At 47.5% G+C, this 19,458-nt stretch overlaps 2 protein-coding genes across 2 annotated transcripts; both read left to right on the forward strand.

The window, feature by feature from the left end:
- Positions 1 to 8,564: 8,564 nt before the first annotated feature.
- On the forward strand, positions 8,565 to 16,098 carry LOC123121668 (uncharacterized). The gene is made up of 7 exons (XM_044541685.1): positions 8,565 to 9,075; positions 9,818 to 9,981; positions 10,793 to 10,998; positions 12,567 to 12,821; positions 12,957 to 13,043; positions 15,336 to 15,508; positions 15,672 to 16,098. The coding sequence occupies exons 1-7, from the start codon at positions 8,654 to 8,656 to the stop codon at positions 15,778 to 15,780; spliced, it is 1,416 nt and encodes a 471-aa protein (XP_044397620.1). The 5' UTR covers positions 8,565 to 8,653; the 3' UTR covers positions 15,781 to 16,098.
- Positions 16,099 to 17,287: 1,189 nt separating this feature from the next.
- LOC123121677 (uncharacterized) lies at positions 17,288 to 19,067 on the forward strand. The gene is made up of 3 exons (XM_044541695.1): positions 17,288 to 17,627; positions 17,730 to 18,232; positions 18,665 to 19,067. Exons 1-3 carry the CDS (start codon positions 17,498 to 17,500, stop codon positions 18,782 to 18,784), a joined length of 753 nt encoding a protein of 250 aa, XP_044397630.1. The 5' UTR covers positions 17,288 to 17,497; the 3' UTR covers positions 18,785 to 19,067.
- Positions 19,068 to 19,458: the final 391 nt, after the last annotated feature.

A 19,458-nucleotide genomic window follows, 5' to 3' on the forward strand; every position in this document is an offset into this window, starting at 1 on the left:
TCTTTGTCCTTGGCATTTTGAGGGATCCACCATCGTTAGTTTTTACCATGCCAATCATTGATCTTCTCTAAATTCTATTATCAATAAGGAAGTACCAGGTGTCGGTCGACTAGCCCAAATTTTTGGCCGGCCGCCGCGCCGCCACACGATTTAATCCCACGGCACCGTTGGATTGCGCCTCTCCTTCACCCTAGCAACCACCGTGTGACGCCTGGATAATTAAGTCACAGTAACCCTCTGCTAATGATGCCACGTCACCTCGGTTACTGTTGATAAACTCGAGTTAGTTCAAAAAAGATTCAAATTAAAATTTAAAATATAGGCAAACAGTAAGATTTTCAAATATCAAAACTAAAATGTTCGGGTTGTGTCAAATAAATCGTAAGTAATTATGGTGGAGAAACCAAACTTTGATAAGATGTTTAAAGGCTCCAAAACAATTAAATAGTGGTGAAAACAATTAAACAAATGCCTATTGAATTTATAAAGTGCTAATACTATTTTATTATGGGTTAAGAATTAATCTCTCAGTAGTTTGTTGATACATACAAATTTAGGCACTAGTGGTAATTTTTATAAAACTAAAATTAAAAGAAAAAAATGAAAGGAAAACAAAACAAAAGTAAAACAACAGACCCCCCCCTCGCTGGGCCGTGGCCCAGCTGGCCTCCAGGCCGCCCGACCGGCCCACCTGGCCCAACCGGCCGCGCCCCACCCCCACTCCCTTATCCTCACACCCACTCCCCCGAACCCTAGCCCGCTCCCCACTCGCCCCACGTCTCCTTCTCGTTCCCCTCCCCCCCTCTCTTGTTGGATCTGGATTGGGAGGGCCCGATCCCGTCCCCGACGCCGCCGCCCAGATCGAACCTTGCCGTCGCTGCTGCCCGGAGCTTCCCCGCCGGACTGCCTCCTCCTCCTCACCGGCCTGCCTCTTCTCTATCGGGTCGTCGCCGTCGTCCTCCCCAACCACCATTGCCCCGTGCCCTACAGCCCCCCTGTGAGCTCCCCCTCTCCTCTGCTCTCCCTCTCGCACCCGCCCGTGCGACCACGTCGTCGCGCCCCCGTTTGCAGCTCGCGGCCTCGCTGCTGCCGTCGCCCCGCAGCCACGCGCGCTGGTGCTCCTGTGCGCCACCGCATGCATCGCCGCTCCCGGTCGGAGCCTCTCCGCCTTCCCCCGCCATCCACTATGGACGCGAGCTCGACCCGCGGCCGCGCCGACCTCCCCCGCGCCCTCTTCCCCTGGCCACCTCCCCTCCGGCCTGCCACCCTGATCCGGCCGGTGCCCGTGCGGCCCCTAGCTGCCGGCGCCCGTGCCTGGCTTCCCCTGCCCCCGCTCGGGCTGGCAGGCGCCCGCCCACCTGGGGCTCCGCCCCGTTTCGCCAGCGCCCCTGCGCCCACACGCCCGTAACCGCATGACCCGGTGCCCGCTAAGGCCTGTGGGCCACTGACAAGGGGGCCTTGCCCCAGAACGTTTTAATAAAAAAAGGAAAATAAAATAGAAATAAATTATTAATTAACTAATTAATTAATTAGTGGATTAATTAAGTTAGTTAATCATGTTTAATTAATCTAATTAACTAGTTAGTTTACTTAAATAGTAATTAGTTTAACCTAAACCCTAATCAACCTAACAGTGTATGATAGGTGGGTCCCACTGGGCCCACACGTCAGTTTGACCAGTCAACACCTCTGTTGACTGCTGATGTCATGCTGACGTCAGCAAACACTATTTTGGATAATGTTGAATTAAATTAAATTAATTAAAATTCTAAAAATGATTTAAAACTTTAGAAAATCATATAAAATAAACCGTAACTCAGATGAAAATGCTTTCTACATGAAAGTTGCTCAGAACGACGAGACGAATCCGGATACGTAGCCCGTTCGTCCGCCACACACCCCTAACATATCAAACACACAACTTTCCCCATCCGGATCACCTGTCCGAAAACGCGAAACACCGGGGATACTTCCCCGGATGTTTCCCCCTTTCGCCGGTATCACCTACTACCGCGTTAGGGCACACCTAACCCCGCTCATTGTCATGTCATGCGTCATCATGCTTATGTTTGCATTGTATTTACTGTTTCTCCCCCCCTCTTCTCTCCAGTAGACTACGAGACCGACGCTGTTGCTGCCCAGTTCGACTACGGAGTTGACGACCCCTCCTTGCCAGAGCAACCAGGCAAGCCCCCCCTTGATCACCAGATATCGCCTATTCTTCTCTATACTACTTGCATTAGAGTAGTGTAGCTTTTTACTGCTTTCCGTTAATCCTATTCTGATGCATAGCCTGACATTGTTGCTACATCTGTTGATACCTTACCTGCAATCCTAGATACTTAGTATAGGATGCTAGTTTATCATCTGTGGCCCTACATTCTTGTCGGTCTGCCTTGCTATACTATCGGGTCGTGATCACTTGGGAGGTGATCACGGGTATATACAATACACATATACATACTACAGATGGTGACTAAAGTCGGGTCCGCTCGAAGAGTACCCGCGAGTGATTCACGGATTGGGGGCTGAAAGGACCTTTGTCCCGACGGCCCTCTGTGTGGATCTTTGTGATGGAGCGACAGGGCAGGTTGAGACCACCTAGGCGAGAGGTGGGCCTGGCCCTGGTCGGCGTTCGCGGTTGTTTCATAATAACACGCTTAACGAGATCTTGGTATTTGATCTGAGTCTGGCCACTGGCCTATACGCACTAACCAACTACGCGGGAAAGATATGGGCACTCGACGTCGTGGTATCAGCCGAAGCCTTCTAGACGTCAGCGACTGAGTGGCGCGCGCTGGATTGGAACGTAAGCCTGCTCTTGTACTAAGGGGGCTAGTTCTGCTTTCGGCCGCCCATGCAACGTGCAGGTGTGCAATGGGCGATGGGCCCAGACCCCTGCGCCATAGGAGTTAGAATGGCGTGCTGACCTCTCTGTTAGGCCTAGGTGGGGCTGCGACGTGTTGATCTTTCGAGGCCGGGCATGACCCAGGAAAGTGTGTCCGGCCAAATGGGATCGAGCGTGCTGGGTTATGTGGTGCACCTTTGCAGGGAAGTTGATCTATTCGAATAGCCGTGTCCCTCGTTAAAGGACGACCCGGAGTTGTACCTTGACCTTATGATAACTAGAACCGGATACTTAATAAAACACACCCAGACAAGTTCCACAGACAACCCGGTGATTGCTTTTCCACAGGGCGACGAGGAGAGGATCACCGGGTAGGATTATGCTATGCGATACTACTTAGAGGACTTCAATCTACTCTCTTCTACATGCTGCAAGACGGAGGCTGCCAGAAGCGTAGTCTTCAATAGGATTAGCTATCCCCCTCTTATTCTGGCATTCTGCAGTTCAGTCCACCGATATGGCCCCTTACACATATACCCATGCATATGTAGTGTAGATCCTTGCTTGCGAGTACTTTGGATGAGTACTCACGGTTGCTTTGCTCCCTCTTTCCCCCCGCTTTCCTCTTCTTCTCGGATGCCGCAACCAGACGTTGGATCCCAGGAGCCAGACACCACCGTCGACGACGACTACTACACTGGAGGTGCCTACTACTACGTGCAGGCTGCTGACGACGACCAGGAGTAGTTAGGAGGATCCCAGGCAGGAGGCCTACGCCTCTTTCGATCTATATCCCAGTTTGTGCTAGCCATCTTATGGCAACTTGTTTAACTTATGTCTGTACTCAGATATTGTTGCTTCCGCTGACTTGTCTATGATCGAGCACTTGTATTCGAGCCCTCGAGGCCCCTGGCTTGTATTATGATGCTTGTATGACTTATTTATGTTTTTAGAGTTGTGTTGTGATATCTTCCCGTGAGTCCCTGATCTTGATCGTACACGTTTGCGTGCATGATTAGTGTACGATTGAATCGAGGGCATCACACACCGCCCGATCTAATTTCTTCCCCCAAATCCTCACGACGGTTGCAGAACTAGACGCGTAGTTGCCACCGTGTCTGCGGGCCGCGACCGTCCTCTCTGGTCACCGTCCACACCTCCCCCGCCGCACATCATTGCGGCTCGCCGTCGTCGTTGCCGCAATGTTGCTTGTTGAAGCATCTCTGTTGTGGGTCGCAGCAAAACTTCTTCACCGGTCGCAGCTCACAGCTAGTCTTGCCGCTGATGATAGGTCGCCACTTCAATTGGTTGCAGCTCGTCACCGTCACATCTCGCCGCCATAAAGAAGCCGATGCAACTTTACATCGAGCAAACAAATGCATCAAAAACAAATGCAACCTCTCATATGCATCAAACTCGTATGCATCAAAAACAAAATGCTGGTTCCAACATAATTGGGACATGGTTCCAGCAAATAAAAAGAACAATGATGCATCCCAAAAAACTTCGGTGGTCTGTTGAAGCAAAATCAAACACCACTTCCAGCGGAAACAACCTGGACATCTAAGAGCTCTGGAAGCTAGTGAAGCAAAAAATTAATCTTGGTTCCAGCAAAACAATACATCAGTTCCAGCAAAAAACAAAGAAATGGTTCAGGCAAAAAAATGCATCGTCAAAAAAGGCCACCCTCTTGCAGCTCCCCCAGTAGCCGGTTGTAGCTCCATCGTGCACGGTTGCAGCTCCCGGCATAAAAAAACGTTGGATGTAACAGTCCTGGCAGCTGGATGCAGCTTCCTCCAGCGAGGCATCAACCTTGTAGCACATCCACCAGCTGGTTCCAGCAAACTAGGGCACCGGTTGCAGCCAAAAATGAAGATGTTCACCAAAATCGAATGGGAATGATAGCAAAAATAGAAAGGGGCTGTAGCAAAACAAATGGGTGGATCCAGCAAATAGGATACCTGGTTCCAGCAGCCCCCCTCTCGGTTCCAGCACAAATTCATTGCCGTCGTGGCTGATTGCAGCTTGGCCAATGGCAATTGAAACACCCTGCTGCGGCATCCATGGAGAGGTGCGCATCCACTACTGGCGGACAAGGCGACGGGCATGCCCCTGGCTGCGGGCGGCCATGGAGAGGGGTGCATCCAACATCGGCGAACAATGCGTGACTCAAACCGAGGTGCAGACACATCCCACTGCCGGCGGCCATGGCGACGAGTGTGCCCCCTGGTTGTGGGTGGATGGGGAGGAAGATGGGGCTGGAAATGAATGGGATGAGCAACAAAAAGGATAAGGAAAGAAGACGCCGGTAGGGGGTGGTGCCCGGGCCCCCCAACAACCACGCGTTTGGTCCCGTGTGTGCCATGATGTTGCTAAAACGAGGCGCTTAGATCGAATAATGCATGCTCGTCCGGCCGAATGGTCACAGACGTTTACCTTATTAATAAGCATTAGATGAATGACTTATACTGTATGTTGTTATTAATAACCAAAACCACCAGAAAATTAATTGCACTTTTAGGCCCTGTTCGGAACACGGGTGAGTATAACATAGGAATATGAGCAAGCGTAGGAATGTAAAAGGATCACACCTGCAAAACAAAGGAGTGAAAAAACCCTAGGAAAAGGTAGTAATGTGTGTTCGGTTGGTTGCATGGTTGCAGACAAACGAAGGAATGCGTACTCAGTTTCATGAATATTTTATTCGCCTTGCCCACCGATCTCTGCCACTGTCATCGAGTGGATGCACACCATCCTATTATTTTATGGGAAGTGTTTGTGGCCGGGGCGCCGGCCGAACCGTTGCGCCGATCACGCCCACGCACGCACGCTAACAACGACTCAAGTTACGAGACGTAGGATGTGAGGCGACACATATTTTATCTCTTTCCTCCCGTCTCGCGTAGGTTTCGCCAAAGGGCGCGAGGTGGAGCTTGCCGCCGTCAGCCTCCATCGTGCGCGCCAGCTCCTCGAAGGCCTTCATCCCGCTCGCAGTCGTCGGCCCACATCCGGCTCATCGCCGTCGGCCCCCATCCCGCTCGCCGCCGTCAGTCGTGAGTGGCTGCTCCAACCCCTGGCGCGCGGTCACCACGAGCGTCGCGCGCATCACACATCTACTCGAACTGCGCCAGCGAAGTGCACGCGATGATGCAGTCCTGCCACCCATGGCCACTGCTTCCAGGGGGCGTCGTATCCCCGGCGAACCTGCAGGCGTCGACGTGCTGCACAGGATGCTTCAACCGGCCACGGCGAAGCTGTTAACGGCACTCGACGAAGCTGCAACCTGTGACATAATTTGCTACATGCAACCAGGGACAAGAGAAAGCAGGTGTTACAACCGGTGCACATTTGATCTACAACCATCACCGCAAAATGATACGACCGACGACATTTTTTGCTACAACCAGAGAAGGAAGGGGCTTCGACAGAAGTACGCCAGAGCTGGAACCAGCACCCAAAAATGCTACGTCCGGCAGCCAAGGAAGCTACAACTAGCTTTGAAAGAAGCTTCAACTGGATATGGGATAGCTAGAGGTCGACCACCGCGCAGCGCAAAGAGCTGCAACCGGCGGCGAGAAAGCTACAACCGGCTTAAAAAAAGTTTCATACAGATACATGGTAGCTGGAGGTCTGCCACCGCATGCCGCAAAATGCTACAACCGGCTTCTAGAAAAGCTACATCCCGCTTGTAAAAAAGCTTCAAATATAGAACGGTAGCTAACAATGGCGAGCAGCGACGACGGAGCTGCGCGGCGGTGTTGCGACGGGACGCGTGGTGAACTATGACGGCGGCTGGTGGCGATGCTGGAACCCTAACCGGCAGTGCTGCAACCAGGGGGTAGGAGACAGGGACGGATAGCTTCCTTTCGAGCAGCCCCGGCGAGCTGCGACGGCGACGGCCCCGGCGAGCTGCGACGGCGAGGGCCTCGGCGAGCTGCGACGACGATGGCCCCGTCGAGCTGCGACGGCGAGCAGCCTGGGCGAACTGCGAAGGGGCGGCCGTGGGCAGAGGTTGACCTGCGAAGATTTTTTCTTCTCTCTCGCGCATGCGGTAGGAGGAAGACGACCCGGGGGAACGCGAGGGCAAATCTCACCCGTTGATGCGCGCATATCCGACGCTTGGCAGCCGACCGACCCAAATTTGGGCCGGCGCGCCGGCGCCTATCAGCGCCCTTATTTTATGGCGAGTAATCTGCGCCGGCGCACCGGCCCAAAGTTTGGGCCAGTCACACCCCAGCCGCAGGATGCCACTTGTTCTGGCCGTTCGATCTAGCGAAAAAAAACCTGATTCGTCCCAGATCTTCTTCCTCCTCGTGGATCTCACGCTCGCGCAGATCCCCGCATCTCTGCCATCTCGCGCTGCTCCCCTCCGGTGCCTCATCTCCCCTCCGGTGGCCTTCGTCATTGCCGATCCGCACCCTCGCCAACCATCCTCGTCGTTGGTTCCCACCCTCGCCGGTCCTCCTCGTCACTGCCTCGAGCCATGCAACAGCTGCACCTGTAGTTGCAGCTCTCAGCGGCTCCGGTTGCAGCTCCGCCGCCGCCCCTCGCCGTTGATGCTCGCTGAACGGAATTGCGTCGATGACTCCCACCAGCCAATCACGCCATTGAACGGATGTAGCAAAAAACTTATCTGGTCGTAGCAAAACCGGACAACGGTTGCAGCAAAAACACCGTCGCCGCCGTCGCGAGGTCGCAGCTCCGTCTTGATGGATGTAGCAAAAAGTTCGCCGGTAGTAGCAAAAATTAATGCCGGTTCCAGCAAAAAATCTCAGCAAACGGAAGCTCAATTGTCTGTTGAAACAAAAGAATTAGCCGGTTCCAGCAAATAAAAACGTCGCTTCCAGCAAACAAAAAATTCAGCAAAACTCTGATGGTTGGTTCCAGCAAAAAAAAAATGCCGGTTGTAGCATCCCTACCGTCGGATGTAGCATTTCTCGCGAGTGGTTGTAGCATCTCGCTGCCGTTTGCAGCACAACATCCATGGCGGCTGCCGCCTCATCATGCTTGTCGACCTTGCGCGTGGGGGTGTGGCAGCGGTGGGGAAAAGAGAAGGCTCGCCGTGAGGTGGCTGGAGTGCAGCACCGGTACCCCCTTGTAGCATAACTCGCCGCCCCTCGTGCATCACCAGCAGCTCGCGGAGTGGTTCGTTGCGGGAGAAAGAAAGAGAAAAGGCAGTGGAGAAAGAGTGGATACTACGGGAGGAAGAAGAAAGAAGAAAGAGATAGGGTGTGGTGGGAGACGAAAGAGATAAGGTGTGGTGTGGAGTGGGCCACGTGGCCCCACGTGATCCCCAGCCACTTGACGCGTTTGGGCAGGACGAGTGGCGCATGGGCCCGCGAGCTGCAGTGCGTGCCGAGGCGTCCGGCGGAACGGTTCGGCCGGCGCGCCGTTTATAAACATTTCCCTTATTTTATTTACATGCACTGCGTACTCCTAGCGTCCTTCCTCTGTCTTTCACCAAAAAAAATGAATCTGAGTGGATGCTTACAATCCAGTGGAATGGGCACTGTTAGACAGGAATTCCTTCGAAACGCTGTAGCAGGATCCTGTGTTCAGAACGCCACGTAGGGAAGTTTTCCCACAGGAACAGTGTTCCTTTGAAATTCCTGCAGATTTCCTATGAACCGAACGGGGCCTTATGAACGCCTTCCTCTCGTCTAATAATAAAAATAAAAATAAAAATTGAACTCCTTTGGTTGACTCTGTTAGAGTTGCTCCAAATTTGAGCCCATTAACCGTCGGGCAGGGACAGACCGAGCTCGAAACCCTCTTCCGCCGCCCTGCCTAAGCCCCACCGCCGAAATGCTCCTTCGCTCGCTCCTCCGCCGCGGCGCCGCCGCGGTTTCGGCCGGCGGCGTCCGCGCTCCCGCCGCGCGCTCTGAACCGCCCGCTTCCCTAGCTTCCCTCCTCCTGGCCTCCCGCTCCTACGCGAAGGCCAAGGGTGGTGGGGGCAAGCCGGCGGCGTCCACTAGTAACCGTGGCAAGGTCCGTGTCAAGGATCCCAAAGGCGTGGCGTCTGAGGACGCCTCCGCTTCAGGGGAATCCGCCGCATCCGCTGGCGGGGCAGACGAGATCGACGCCGAGTTCGAGATGCCCACCGACCCGCTGCCCCCGACCTACGACCCGGCGCTCGACGTCGGGCCTGGCGGTCGGCCGCTCTTCGCCTTCACCGACACCTTTGCGTCCTTCTCCCACCGCGGCGCCAATGCCTACGTCGATTTCACGTACGCACCCATCCTCTTCCCTCGTCCACTGTCTTCTCGATTGGATCCGAATGCGGCGATGCGCGTGGTTACGTTTAGATGTATTTGTTTTGTTTGTCAAGTTCGGCTATCGCCTATCGGTTCTCATTCTCGTGGCAGTTTTGGTGCTAATTACACCAAATAAAATGAAGTTTAATACTAGATGCCGTTGGTTAAATTGTGATACTGAAGTTTGTACTGATAAGGAAAATATAGCTGGGGACTTTGTAAGCATATCGACGTGACTAGGTGTAAGGCTGTATACCCTGCATTTTTTCTATTTGTGTTGCTTCATCTCTAATCTAATGGTGAAGTATGCATGTGTTCTGCTGCCATTTAGACTTTCCTTTGGTTTAGTAATGTTCAAAGGTTGATGCCATGGTCACAAGCTTAGCAGGCTCATTCAACGTGATGATTTCCCCAATTGAACTATGTTGCTGATCGTCTAAACATGTGTATTTTTTTAATGCAATAGTTCCTTGTATCAACTTTAGTATTTTTAGTCTTCTTTTGCAGCATCTTTTTCTTGTAATAATTTATTATACCTGCTGCACTTTCTATTTCATCCGATGCAAGCGATTGTTTACTATCATGCCTGCAATAAAAGGCCAATTATTGGACATGTAGGATCTGAGATGCTAATTATGATTATGGTCGAGTTCTCGGCTGTTAGTTGAGAACCCTTTTTGGGATATTAAGTATTTTTTTCTGTCCGTTGTTTCAGTTTGGATGAATGGAAAGCCATGTTACCAGAAGGATTGCCAGCAGGGATGCTGAAGGAGTTTCAAGACACGAGGCGGTGCGCGGTGATGGTGAGGGAAAGCTTCCTAGACCTGCGGGATAACTTCCGGAGAATTGTTGATCCGGCTATTACAGCCAAATGCAAAGGTGCGTGTATACTTCTGTGATGTCATGTTACAGTGATATGCAATACTTGTAGTTTGCCTTGTCAAGTCTTAATATTTCTTAGATGAACAACGGTAGTATTTATTGGTTTATTTGCATCCTGCAGTTATATTGTCATTGATTGCGCCATCACACTATTCATTTGTGTTGTCTTAGTTATTTCATTTGTGTTCCCTTAGTGAATTGACATACCCCTAACTGCCCGTGATTCGTCGATGATTTTCGTGTAAGGTAATTCAACTAAAATTTATTTTATTACGATCTTTGAGAGTTGATTTCTTTAATAGCTATAGTGAAAAGGAGCAATTGAGATCAGGTTACTTATCTGTGGAGTTCTTTTTTTTCCAGCAAGACCATTTACAAAAGGTTTTTAATTCCATTTTTTTATTCTTTTTTAGATTTAAAAAAAACTCTGGTTTGATTGTGGTGCACAAGGCAGAACTTGGAATATGCCTTCATGATTGATGTCACCATATTAAAATGGGATCGAGTACTTGCTTATACTGTATAACTTTCTAGCCTGTGACACTCTGCTTTCTAATATCTGTAGGCATGAAGAAAATAAAATCATATGTTGCTAGGGTAAATTGTGTTTGGTTTGCATTAGAATAAAAATTATCTCCCCGGAACCCATGGGCCATGGGGTAGATTCTTTTCTACTGATGCACATTATCATTATCAAGATATCCAATTAAAAATAATTGTGTAGGAACATGTTCCCTCTGACATTATACCCTGGATTATTAGGTTATGAACTGGCCCTAATCTTCTTCCTTTTTGTATCTGTCCTCAGATACCAAAAGACAAATTATCTTGGATGGCCCTCGGAGTTGTGGTAAAAGCATTGCACTTGCGATGCTTGTGCATTGGGCCCGTACTGAGGGATGGCTGGTGTTCTATGTTCCCCAAGGGAAGGATTGGACTCATGGAGGATTTTTCTATAGAAATACCTACAGTGATCTTTTTGATACTCCTGTACAGGCTGGAAAGGTTTTGCAGGTGCTAATGTCTACATGATGTCTGTATTCTGCTTTTTTCTCAGTATTTATGAAATTGCTTTATTGCAATATATCATTATGTTCTGTTACACCTTTTCTTGTTATTTCATCTGTTCTGTCTCAGCACCCCAATTATTTTGCTAGCTTGGGCTGGTTCACCATTCATAATGTATTAAGCACCTAATGCAGCATAAGTCATATACCACTTTGCATTGGTCGGTGGTCAGGGCGTATTCATTAACGTCTAAACATTTATTATCCTTTGCAACTGGCAGAGATGTACTCCCTCCGTTCCTAAATATAAGCCTTTTTAGAGATTTCAATACGAATCTACACTCTAAAATACGTCCGTATGTAGTTCGTATTGAAATCTCTAAAAAGGCTTATATTTAGGAACGGAGGGAGTAGTATGCTTTCTTTCTTATTTAAAATTTCCTAAGTGCATTCGTGAAGAAGATTCAAAATTTAAGTATACCATAAGATTGCTTCTACATTTTGCTTGTAATTTGATATTGTCTTTAAGTATTTGTTAGTCATGCTTTACTACAACAACAACAACAACAACAACTAAGCCTTTAGTCCCAAACAAGTTGTTAATCATGCTTCGTTTTATTAAAATTCGTTGGATGCATCTATTGTCAAAGCTGCTGCCTTGTGACCATGAGGTCACGGGTTCAAGTCCTGGAAACAGCCTCTTACAGAAATGTGGGGAAAGGCTGCGTACTATAGACCCAAAGTGGTCGGACCCTTCCCCGACCCTGCGCAAGCGGGAGCTACATGCACCGGGCTGCCCTTTTTTTATGCATCTATTGTCAATGTTCCAGGGTGTGCAATGCTGCGCCCATTGCGTCTACTAAATCTGTATGTGCAATACTACTACAAAGTTTTTTCCCCCTGAAATTGTGATCCTGTATAATATAACTAAATAGGTGATCGCCACTAACCTATTTCTCTCAACATGCAACAATGTAATCCCACCTCAGCATGCAACTATGCATGGGAAAATGCTCAAATATTTCAATTCTGTTATGCTACTTATATTCAATTATACGATAATCATACATTTTCAGTTTAGTTCATACTCCCTCGGATCCATATTACTTGTCTCTCAAACACATGTATCTAGCACTGAAATACGTCTAGATACATCCATTTGGGCGACAAGTAATATGGATCGGAGGGAGTATTATTATTTCAAATGTTCATGTTCATATAACCAAATCTCATTGAAATATACTGCAAGCAATTCCTGCAGCAACGCGTGGGGTATCATCTACTCCCTCCGTTCCTAAATATAAGTCCTTTAGAGATTCCAATACAGACTACATACGGAGCAAAATGAGTGAATCTACACTCTAAAACATGTCTATATACATCCGTATGTAGTCTGTATTGAAATCTCTAAAAAGACTTATATTTAGAAACAGAGGGAGTAGTTATTTAATTAGGCGAACACAATTTCTTGTTGATGATTACTCACATACGGACAATACATAACTAGGAACACGCTACTATAACTAGCTGGCTGGGTCAATAATCTCTAACTATCTGTTTCTACTGTTGCGTCAGGATTTTTTGAAATACAACGAAACCCGCTTACAGCAGTTACCATGTCAAATTCTTGAGCCTATTCCCCTGGGAGAAGGTACTGGTGTTGGAATGATGAAAGGGGCTGACACAGTGGAAATGCCAGAAGGGTCCACATTGTATGATCTCATTCAAACTGGGATAACCCACTCGCATGCTGCAGTTGGTGTTGTAGTTCGTTTAAGAAAGGAGCTATCACTTGTTAAAGATGTGCCTGTACTGTTTGCCATTGATCAGGTATGCTTGTACTAGTGCCCATGCATGCGGCAGGTATGCTTGTACTAGTGCCCATGCATGCGGCTTCTTTCAAATGTGATGGTTATAGTGATAGTAATGATCAGTCCCAATAAATTATATTTCTTCCTTTTGCAGTATAACAGTTGGTTTACTTTCACCGAGTACCAGGAGCCTGTAACTGTTAGATCCTGTCGATCAATCCACGCGAAAGAGCTTACAACGGTTTGTTGCACCAAAGCTGCTTACGTTTTTTAGCATTACCCTTCTGAAGTTGCATCCTCCCTGGAATTGCTTGTATTTTTCTCCTTCCAAAAGTGGCAAACACCTGTGTATCCTTTCAGTCAAACTTTTCTATCTTTGACCAAGTTTGTAGAAAAAACTACTCCCTCCAATCCATATTAATTATCACTGAGTTAGTACTCCCTCCGTCCCAAAATTCTTGTCTTAGATTTGTCTAGATACGGATTTATCTAGTCACGTTCTAGTGTTAGATACATCCGTATCAAGACAAATTTAAGACAAGAATTTTGGGACGGAGGGAGTACAACTTTAGTACAAAGTTCTACTAACTCAGTGACAATTAATATGGACTGGAGGGAGTATCAAATCTGCTGTACTAATAAATAATACTCTCTCCGTCCCATATTAATTGTCGCTCAAACGGATGTATCTAACCGTATATCAGTGCTAGATACATCCGTTTCAGGGCTGTCTCCAGAAATTCGGGGCCCCGGGACGAAAATCAAACTAGGGCCCAAAATTTCGAAATATTTCATATGACAGAAGAACTAATATAAATAAAACGTACTCCCATTTTATTACCACTGGTCAGGAACAAACTTAATTTCATTCTATTCTTAACCTATCTCCGTGGACAAATAAATTCATGACCAAGATTCCGTGGACAAACTCAATCTGGTCCTAGTTCTGTCCCTGTCAACCTAACAGAGCCAGACAGGAATACAATTATCTAGCCCCATGGACAAATAATATTGACCCACTCGGTTACTCCTAACTTAGCGTCGAGGAGATTCAAACTTAATCAGATACTCCCTCTGTCTGAAAAAGCTTGTCCCAAGCTTGTTCCTCAAATGGATGTATCTAGCACTAACTTGGTGCTAGATACATCCATTTGAGGGACAAGCTTAGTGCTAGATACATCCATTTGAGGAACAAGCTTGGGAAAAGCTTTTTCGGACGGAGTACTAGTAATCGAAGACAGGGACGAAGTTAAGTAGACTAGACAGTGATATCTAGTACACTAGTAGTGGAGGATTGGAGGGCGCCATGGAGATGGCCTCGACGTTCTGCGATCGCCGATCGCCGGAAGGCAGACAGCAGACGGCGGCATCCTGGGGGAATTGGAGAAGTGAACCGATGGCATGTTGTGTCGATGATGGAACATGCCTGATCGATACATGTACAAGTATGCCTCATGGGCTGGCTTTGAAGCTGAGTGGGCTCTCTGTATGTTTTCTTAGGGCTTTGCTTGGTTAGCAGCTGGATTAATACGTACAGTCAGTATGCTAAACCTGGTAATCTGGGGGCCCCAAATTTTTGGGGGGCCCTGTGCCGTCGTCCACCTTGCCCCCCTCCATCGACGAGGCTGATCCGTTTAAGCGACAGTTGATATGGGACAGAGAGAGTATATGAAAATATATTTCTTGATGGATATAATGATACTGATTTGGGATCGTACATGTTTTTTTTATAAACTTGGTCAAAGATAGAAAGTTTGACTTCTGAAAAAAATTAATACACCTTATAGAAAAGAACGGAGAGAGTAGCTCTTTCTGGTTATGCTACTGTAAAAAGCTTAAGGCCTTTTCCCTTTTCTGGTTATTTATTTTTCTTTACAGCCCTAGATTGTTCTATTGTTTCATTAATCTAGCTGGTAGCAGTGCTGTGATTTGTTGCATTGGATTCTTGGAGTTCTGAAAAGCATTTCTTGTTTTTGTTTTTTCAAGTAGATGCAATGTATACTCCCTCCTAAATATAAGTCTTTTTAGAGGTTTCACTATGGACTACATACGGATGTGTATAGACACATTTTAGAGTGTAGATTCACTCATTTTTCTCCGTATGTAGTCACTTATTGGAATCTCTAAAAAGACTTATATTTTGGAACGGAGGGAGTACTTTATAGTGTACCAAAAATTCTTAAATGAGAAATTTGGTTATCTTCGTTTTGGTCTAGGAAATCAAATGAAGTTCTCTTATTATGTGGCACTGGTATTGCTTTCCGAACTACTCCCTCCTTCCGGAAATACTCGTCGGAGAAATGGATGTATCTAGATGTATTTTAGTTCTAGATACATTCATTTTTCTGCATTTCTCCGACAAGTATTTCCAGACGGAGGGAGTACTTTATTGTATAACTCATCATATTTATTTGATAAATCTTCTCTTTCACCAACTTTGGCTGGTCTGAAAATGTACGTGCATGATTTTTTAAGCCCTTCTGACTGAAATGATCACAACTAATTATACTCTATGTATTGCTTACTTCAACAGGTCAATGCTTATAGGTCAATGCTTCACAATGATATGATGGTAGGAGCCTTCTCACATTCAACCGCAGTTGGCAAACTAAGACAGGAGCTCCCGGATGTTCCCTCTGACGCTCGTCTGATTTTTCCACGGTACACCGTAGATGAAGCAGAGACTGTGTGCCACTATTATATGAGGTACTTCCAAATAAAAATTCTGTCCAGTGATAGCTTTTGAATATCGTGCCATAGCCGGCAATTGCATGTGCTTACAGAAGCTCTATTTGCGTGACCTGTGGCTTTTGAAATGTTTTGTAAATTAATTGAAGCAAATGACCATTTTGATCTATTTCTTGGGCAGGCAAAAGATTATTCGACATGAAAGTTTTTCAGAAGAGAAGTGGAAAAAGATATACTATTTGTCAAATGGAAATGGCTCAGAGATGAGGTGGCTTGCTGCGTTTATATGAGGCAGTGAATACTCGAAGTTAATTAATAATCGTAATATTCTGTCCTGAGAACAATCTGCAGTCTTGTAGCTTCAGGTGTTGTCTGGATGTTTGCACAAGATTTGTGCTTTGATTTGAAATCCCCGGTTATCAGTAATTTTGTGTTCGCTTTTGCATCTTCGTATGCAGTTTCTGAAGCCAGGAGTGATATAGTATAAGAAAGCTGCCACTTTGCTTCCAGCATGCCACTTCCCCACTGTTGTATACTTGTACTATGTCTTATCAAACTCCTGGGAGCAAATTGCTACCTAGTCAAATATCTGAGATTTTCTCCCCGCATTAGAAGTGTGAACATAATTTTGGCTGTGGCTCCAAATTTTATCAATGTGTTCTGACAACACATTCTTTATGGGTACTGACTAGGATTATAGTGAGCTGCCCTAGTGATTGGCACCGTTTTGAATTATGAACTGATGTAACTTTTGTCTTAGTAAAGCTTCAATATGTTTTGGTTCAAATATACTTCTCCCTGTTGGTCAGGTGAAGTAGTGATCAAAGAATTTGAGTTCCAGGGTGATCTATCAATGAATTGAACTTTATTGAAAAGGCACTTATTACGACCCGAAAGTTTATTGATCAGATAAGATTTTGGTAAATGCTGTTTGCATCCTCTTCAATTACCAATCCTATTTGTGGTTTTGCTAAACTTGTGTCGATGGTCTAATCTGTTAGTTTTAGTATCCTATGGCTCACTAAATAAACTTATAATGACGAAAGGCCGCTGCTGATGGGCTGAAATTTTTTCACAGGCCTCATTGCGTTTGTGTGCATAGTTATTGTGAAGCCTGTCGTCGCTGGAGCAGAAGGGTAGTTCTGATATCTCCCGTTCTGAATTACTGGCCCTATATGGTTTTTGTTCCTGCGTGATTATCCATCGATCGCCATCTATCTTGGGTCACATCTCAACCTCTTGATGTTGATTTCTTACAGAAGCTTCTGACCTAATTCATTTCCGCGTCATTGATAATTAGTATCATTTCATTTTTTAGCCCCTGCAGTGGAATTACGGTATGTAGTGTCGTAACGTCGAATACGTCTGTACTGTAATGTAATCTAACCTGCAAGCTACGCACGCACGCCTTGCTTTCTGTCGTACCAAATTGACCTCTATTTTAAACCTGTTCTGGTTCTGTTGAACGCCCCGGCCGGGAGTGTCATTGAATTTTCTGTTGCCAGGATTTTTGAAAAGGATACACGTCAATTTGCAAGCTTTTTGAGAGAGGCGACACATGTTAATCGCGCAATGTTCTCAAAAAATGTTTACACGGGTTTTACAGGAGCCACAAATAAACATTTCAACCCTGGCCGAAACCTGAAAAGTCATCGCGTTCCAGGCATTTCTATCGTGAATAATGCACGGCAACTTGGTAGAACGATACAGAACCCCTCTCTCCTTCGCGAGTGGTAGGCCCCAACCCTTGTCCCCTAGCAGGAAGGATAAGCCCGCACACAAGCTCTCCTCTTCCTCTGCCTTCTTCTCCCTTGGTGCAAGGAGCTGGCTACTTGACGCTGATGTGCCCATGCCCATGTGTGTGAGTGCCCACCCATATATAGCTTTCTCCCTCTGGCTCCTTGCTCCCCTGCCAATCAGTTGATCCGTCCAGCGCCAGCAAGCAATCGGGTTCAAGCTTGATCCTCTAGCTTTTGCGGTTGCGTCCGTCGATTAGTTTTGTTTGCCATGGAGGGAGGAGGCGTTCCTTCCGTCCAGGACGTCTGGGACTGGGAGGTGCTGCCTGACGAACACAGGAGCTTCTACGCGGAGACCAGGGCCGCATCCCGTGGTCACGGCGGCGGCGAGGTTCTTGCCGGTAAGGAAGGGTCCGATCAGCCCGCTCTCGATCACGATTCACTTCGGTTTCCACTCGTGTTCTCATCCCTGTAACTGCAATTGATCGCGCGCGTAATTTCAGATCACGAAACCGAGGAACCGATCATGCCTCGTCCGTCACAAGTGGACGCTGATAATGTTGACGAGTGCAAGGACATCGGCGTCGACGTCGTGCCGGCCGGGGCGAGATCAACCCAAGAGGATGAGGAACCCGCGGCGCCGGAGCTGCTAGTCTCTGACGGCGACGGACAGGAGAAGTTCCAGGCCTGCGACGACGCCAAGGAGGTGGACGACGATGGCAGGCAGATGGCGGCGGCAGAGGAAGGGGAGTCAGCGCTTCCTCCTCACGAATTCGCCGCGGGAGAGGAGGAAGAGGGCAAGAAGGAGGAGGACGGGGCGCCGCCGGAGTGCGTGGTGTTCAGCGTGGGGAAGCTGCGCGTGAACGCGGTCGGGGCGCTGTGCTCGTTCGGGGTGGCGGCGGCCACCGTCTGCGTGTTCCTCGTCGGCGGCAGGCTGCAGCACCAGAAGCAGCACCAGCACCAGCAGCAGCAGAAGATCCAGCTGCAGTTCCTTGGCGATGATAAGGTTTGCTGACTCGCTCCCTACCTAATCCAATCCAGAGCATCAGACTCCTGTTCAAATTAGTAACTCAACTTAAATCAATTACAGTATCAATCAACTGTTTTTTATTTAGAAACACACTACAAACACTCGCATACATGCGCACACACACTCACCGCATACACGTGCTCCCTATTCCTACGAGCATCTTCACGAGATTGAGCCGGCAGATCTTTCAGATTAATGAAGTCGCCACATACGCTTCGTAGTTGCCGGTGCACAGCCAACACCGGATTTTTCTTCCCGGATTTGACCTGGCCGGATCGGCGCCACGCCATCCGCTTCTTGTGCAACTGAATCTTGAAATAGCCTAGGGTTGAACTTGAAGCTAACTAGTCATTATTATTTGTCCAATAGAAGCCTGGCTGAAGTTGATATGCTTGTTGATTTGTGCAGAGAATTCAGCAGGTGGTGCATCAGACATCGAGGCTGAACCAGGCCATGTCATCTATGATGGGGGCAGGCGCGTCCACAAGGGCCAACATATCATTCGGTGGCTTCTACGACGGCTTCTGATGATCCACCCGCGATTCAACTCGGATCAAGCACAAGCTGCTGGATTCAACTACGTAGATCTGATGAAGAAAAAGCTAGCTCATGTTATAGCAAATCGACAGCCTTGTTAGTAGTTGTCATGTATAACGCCATCCGAAAAAAAACACACACATAGATCACGTGTTTGTACATAATGCACGATATACTGGATGTAAATAATTGGGAGTGTTGGACCGTGGCCGGGGCCGGCTGTATGTGTATGCACATGAGGATGGATTCATTAATAGATTTGTTATTAAGTTCATAGATAAGGATAATGTCCATATCGTTGTGCTGGAACAGGCTCTGTTTTTCTAACACAGTACAATCGTAGTTGCTCACATATACAGGGTACCCCTATAAATCTCCAAGATACTACTAGAATTGTGTTCATGGCACTCTAGAGGGTGTGGTCAGACCTCCATCTATCAACAACACCCTCACGCCATCTTGAATTGCTCACTCAATTTTTTCTTAACAAAAGCAATGTACTTTTGACCATCTCCATGCAAGAAAGGATACTACATCTCGTGGTTAACTGAATTATGAATATATAGATTAAAAAGAAGAAAAAGATCCCAAATAAAGTGATGGTAGGCGGGGATTGTCTGCTCATACCACAATGGAATTGTCCGATTGTAGCACGAAGTGCTGCT

Source organism: Triticum aestivum, chromosome 1B (genome assembly GCF_018294505.1).
Source record: "Triticum aestivum cultivar Chinese Spring chromosome 1B, IWGSC CS RefSeq v2.1, whole genome shotgun sequence".
Lineage (NCBI taxonomy): Eukaryota > Viridiplantae > Streptophyta > Magnoliopsida > Poales > Poaceae > Triticum > Triticum aestivum.

Coding starts and splice junctions, on each gene's coding strand:
- LOC123121677 (XM_044541695.1), top strand. CDS start 17,498: ATGGAGGGAGGAGGCGTTCCTTCCGTCCAGGACGTCTGGGACTGGGAG. Junction 17,628..17,729: donor CGGCGGCGAGGTTCTTGCCG/GTAAGGAAGGGT, acceptor GCGTAATTTCAG/ATCACGAAACCGAGGAACCG. Junction 18,233..18,664: donor AGTTCCTTGGCGATGATAAG/GTTTGCTGACTC, acceptor TGATTTGTGCAG/AGAATTCAGCAGGTGGTGCA.
- LOC123121668 (XM_044541685.1), top strand. CDS start 8,654: ATGCTCCTTCGCTCGCTCCTCCGCCGCGGCGCCGCCGCGGTTTCGGCC. Junction 9,982..10,792: donor TATTACAGCCAAATGCAAAG/GTGCGTGTATAC, acceptor ATCTGTCCTCAG/ATACCAAAAGACAAATTATC. Junction 15,509..15,671: donor GTGTGCCACTATTATATGAG/GTACTTCCAAAT, acceptor TTTCTTGGGCAG/GCAAAAGATTATTCGACATG.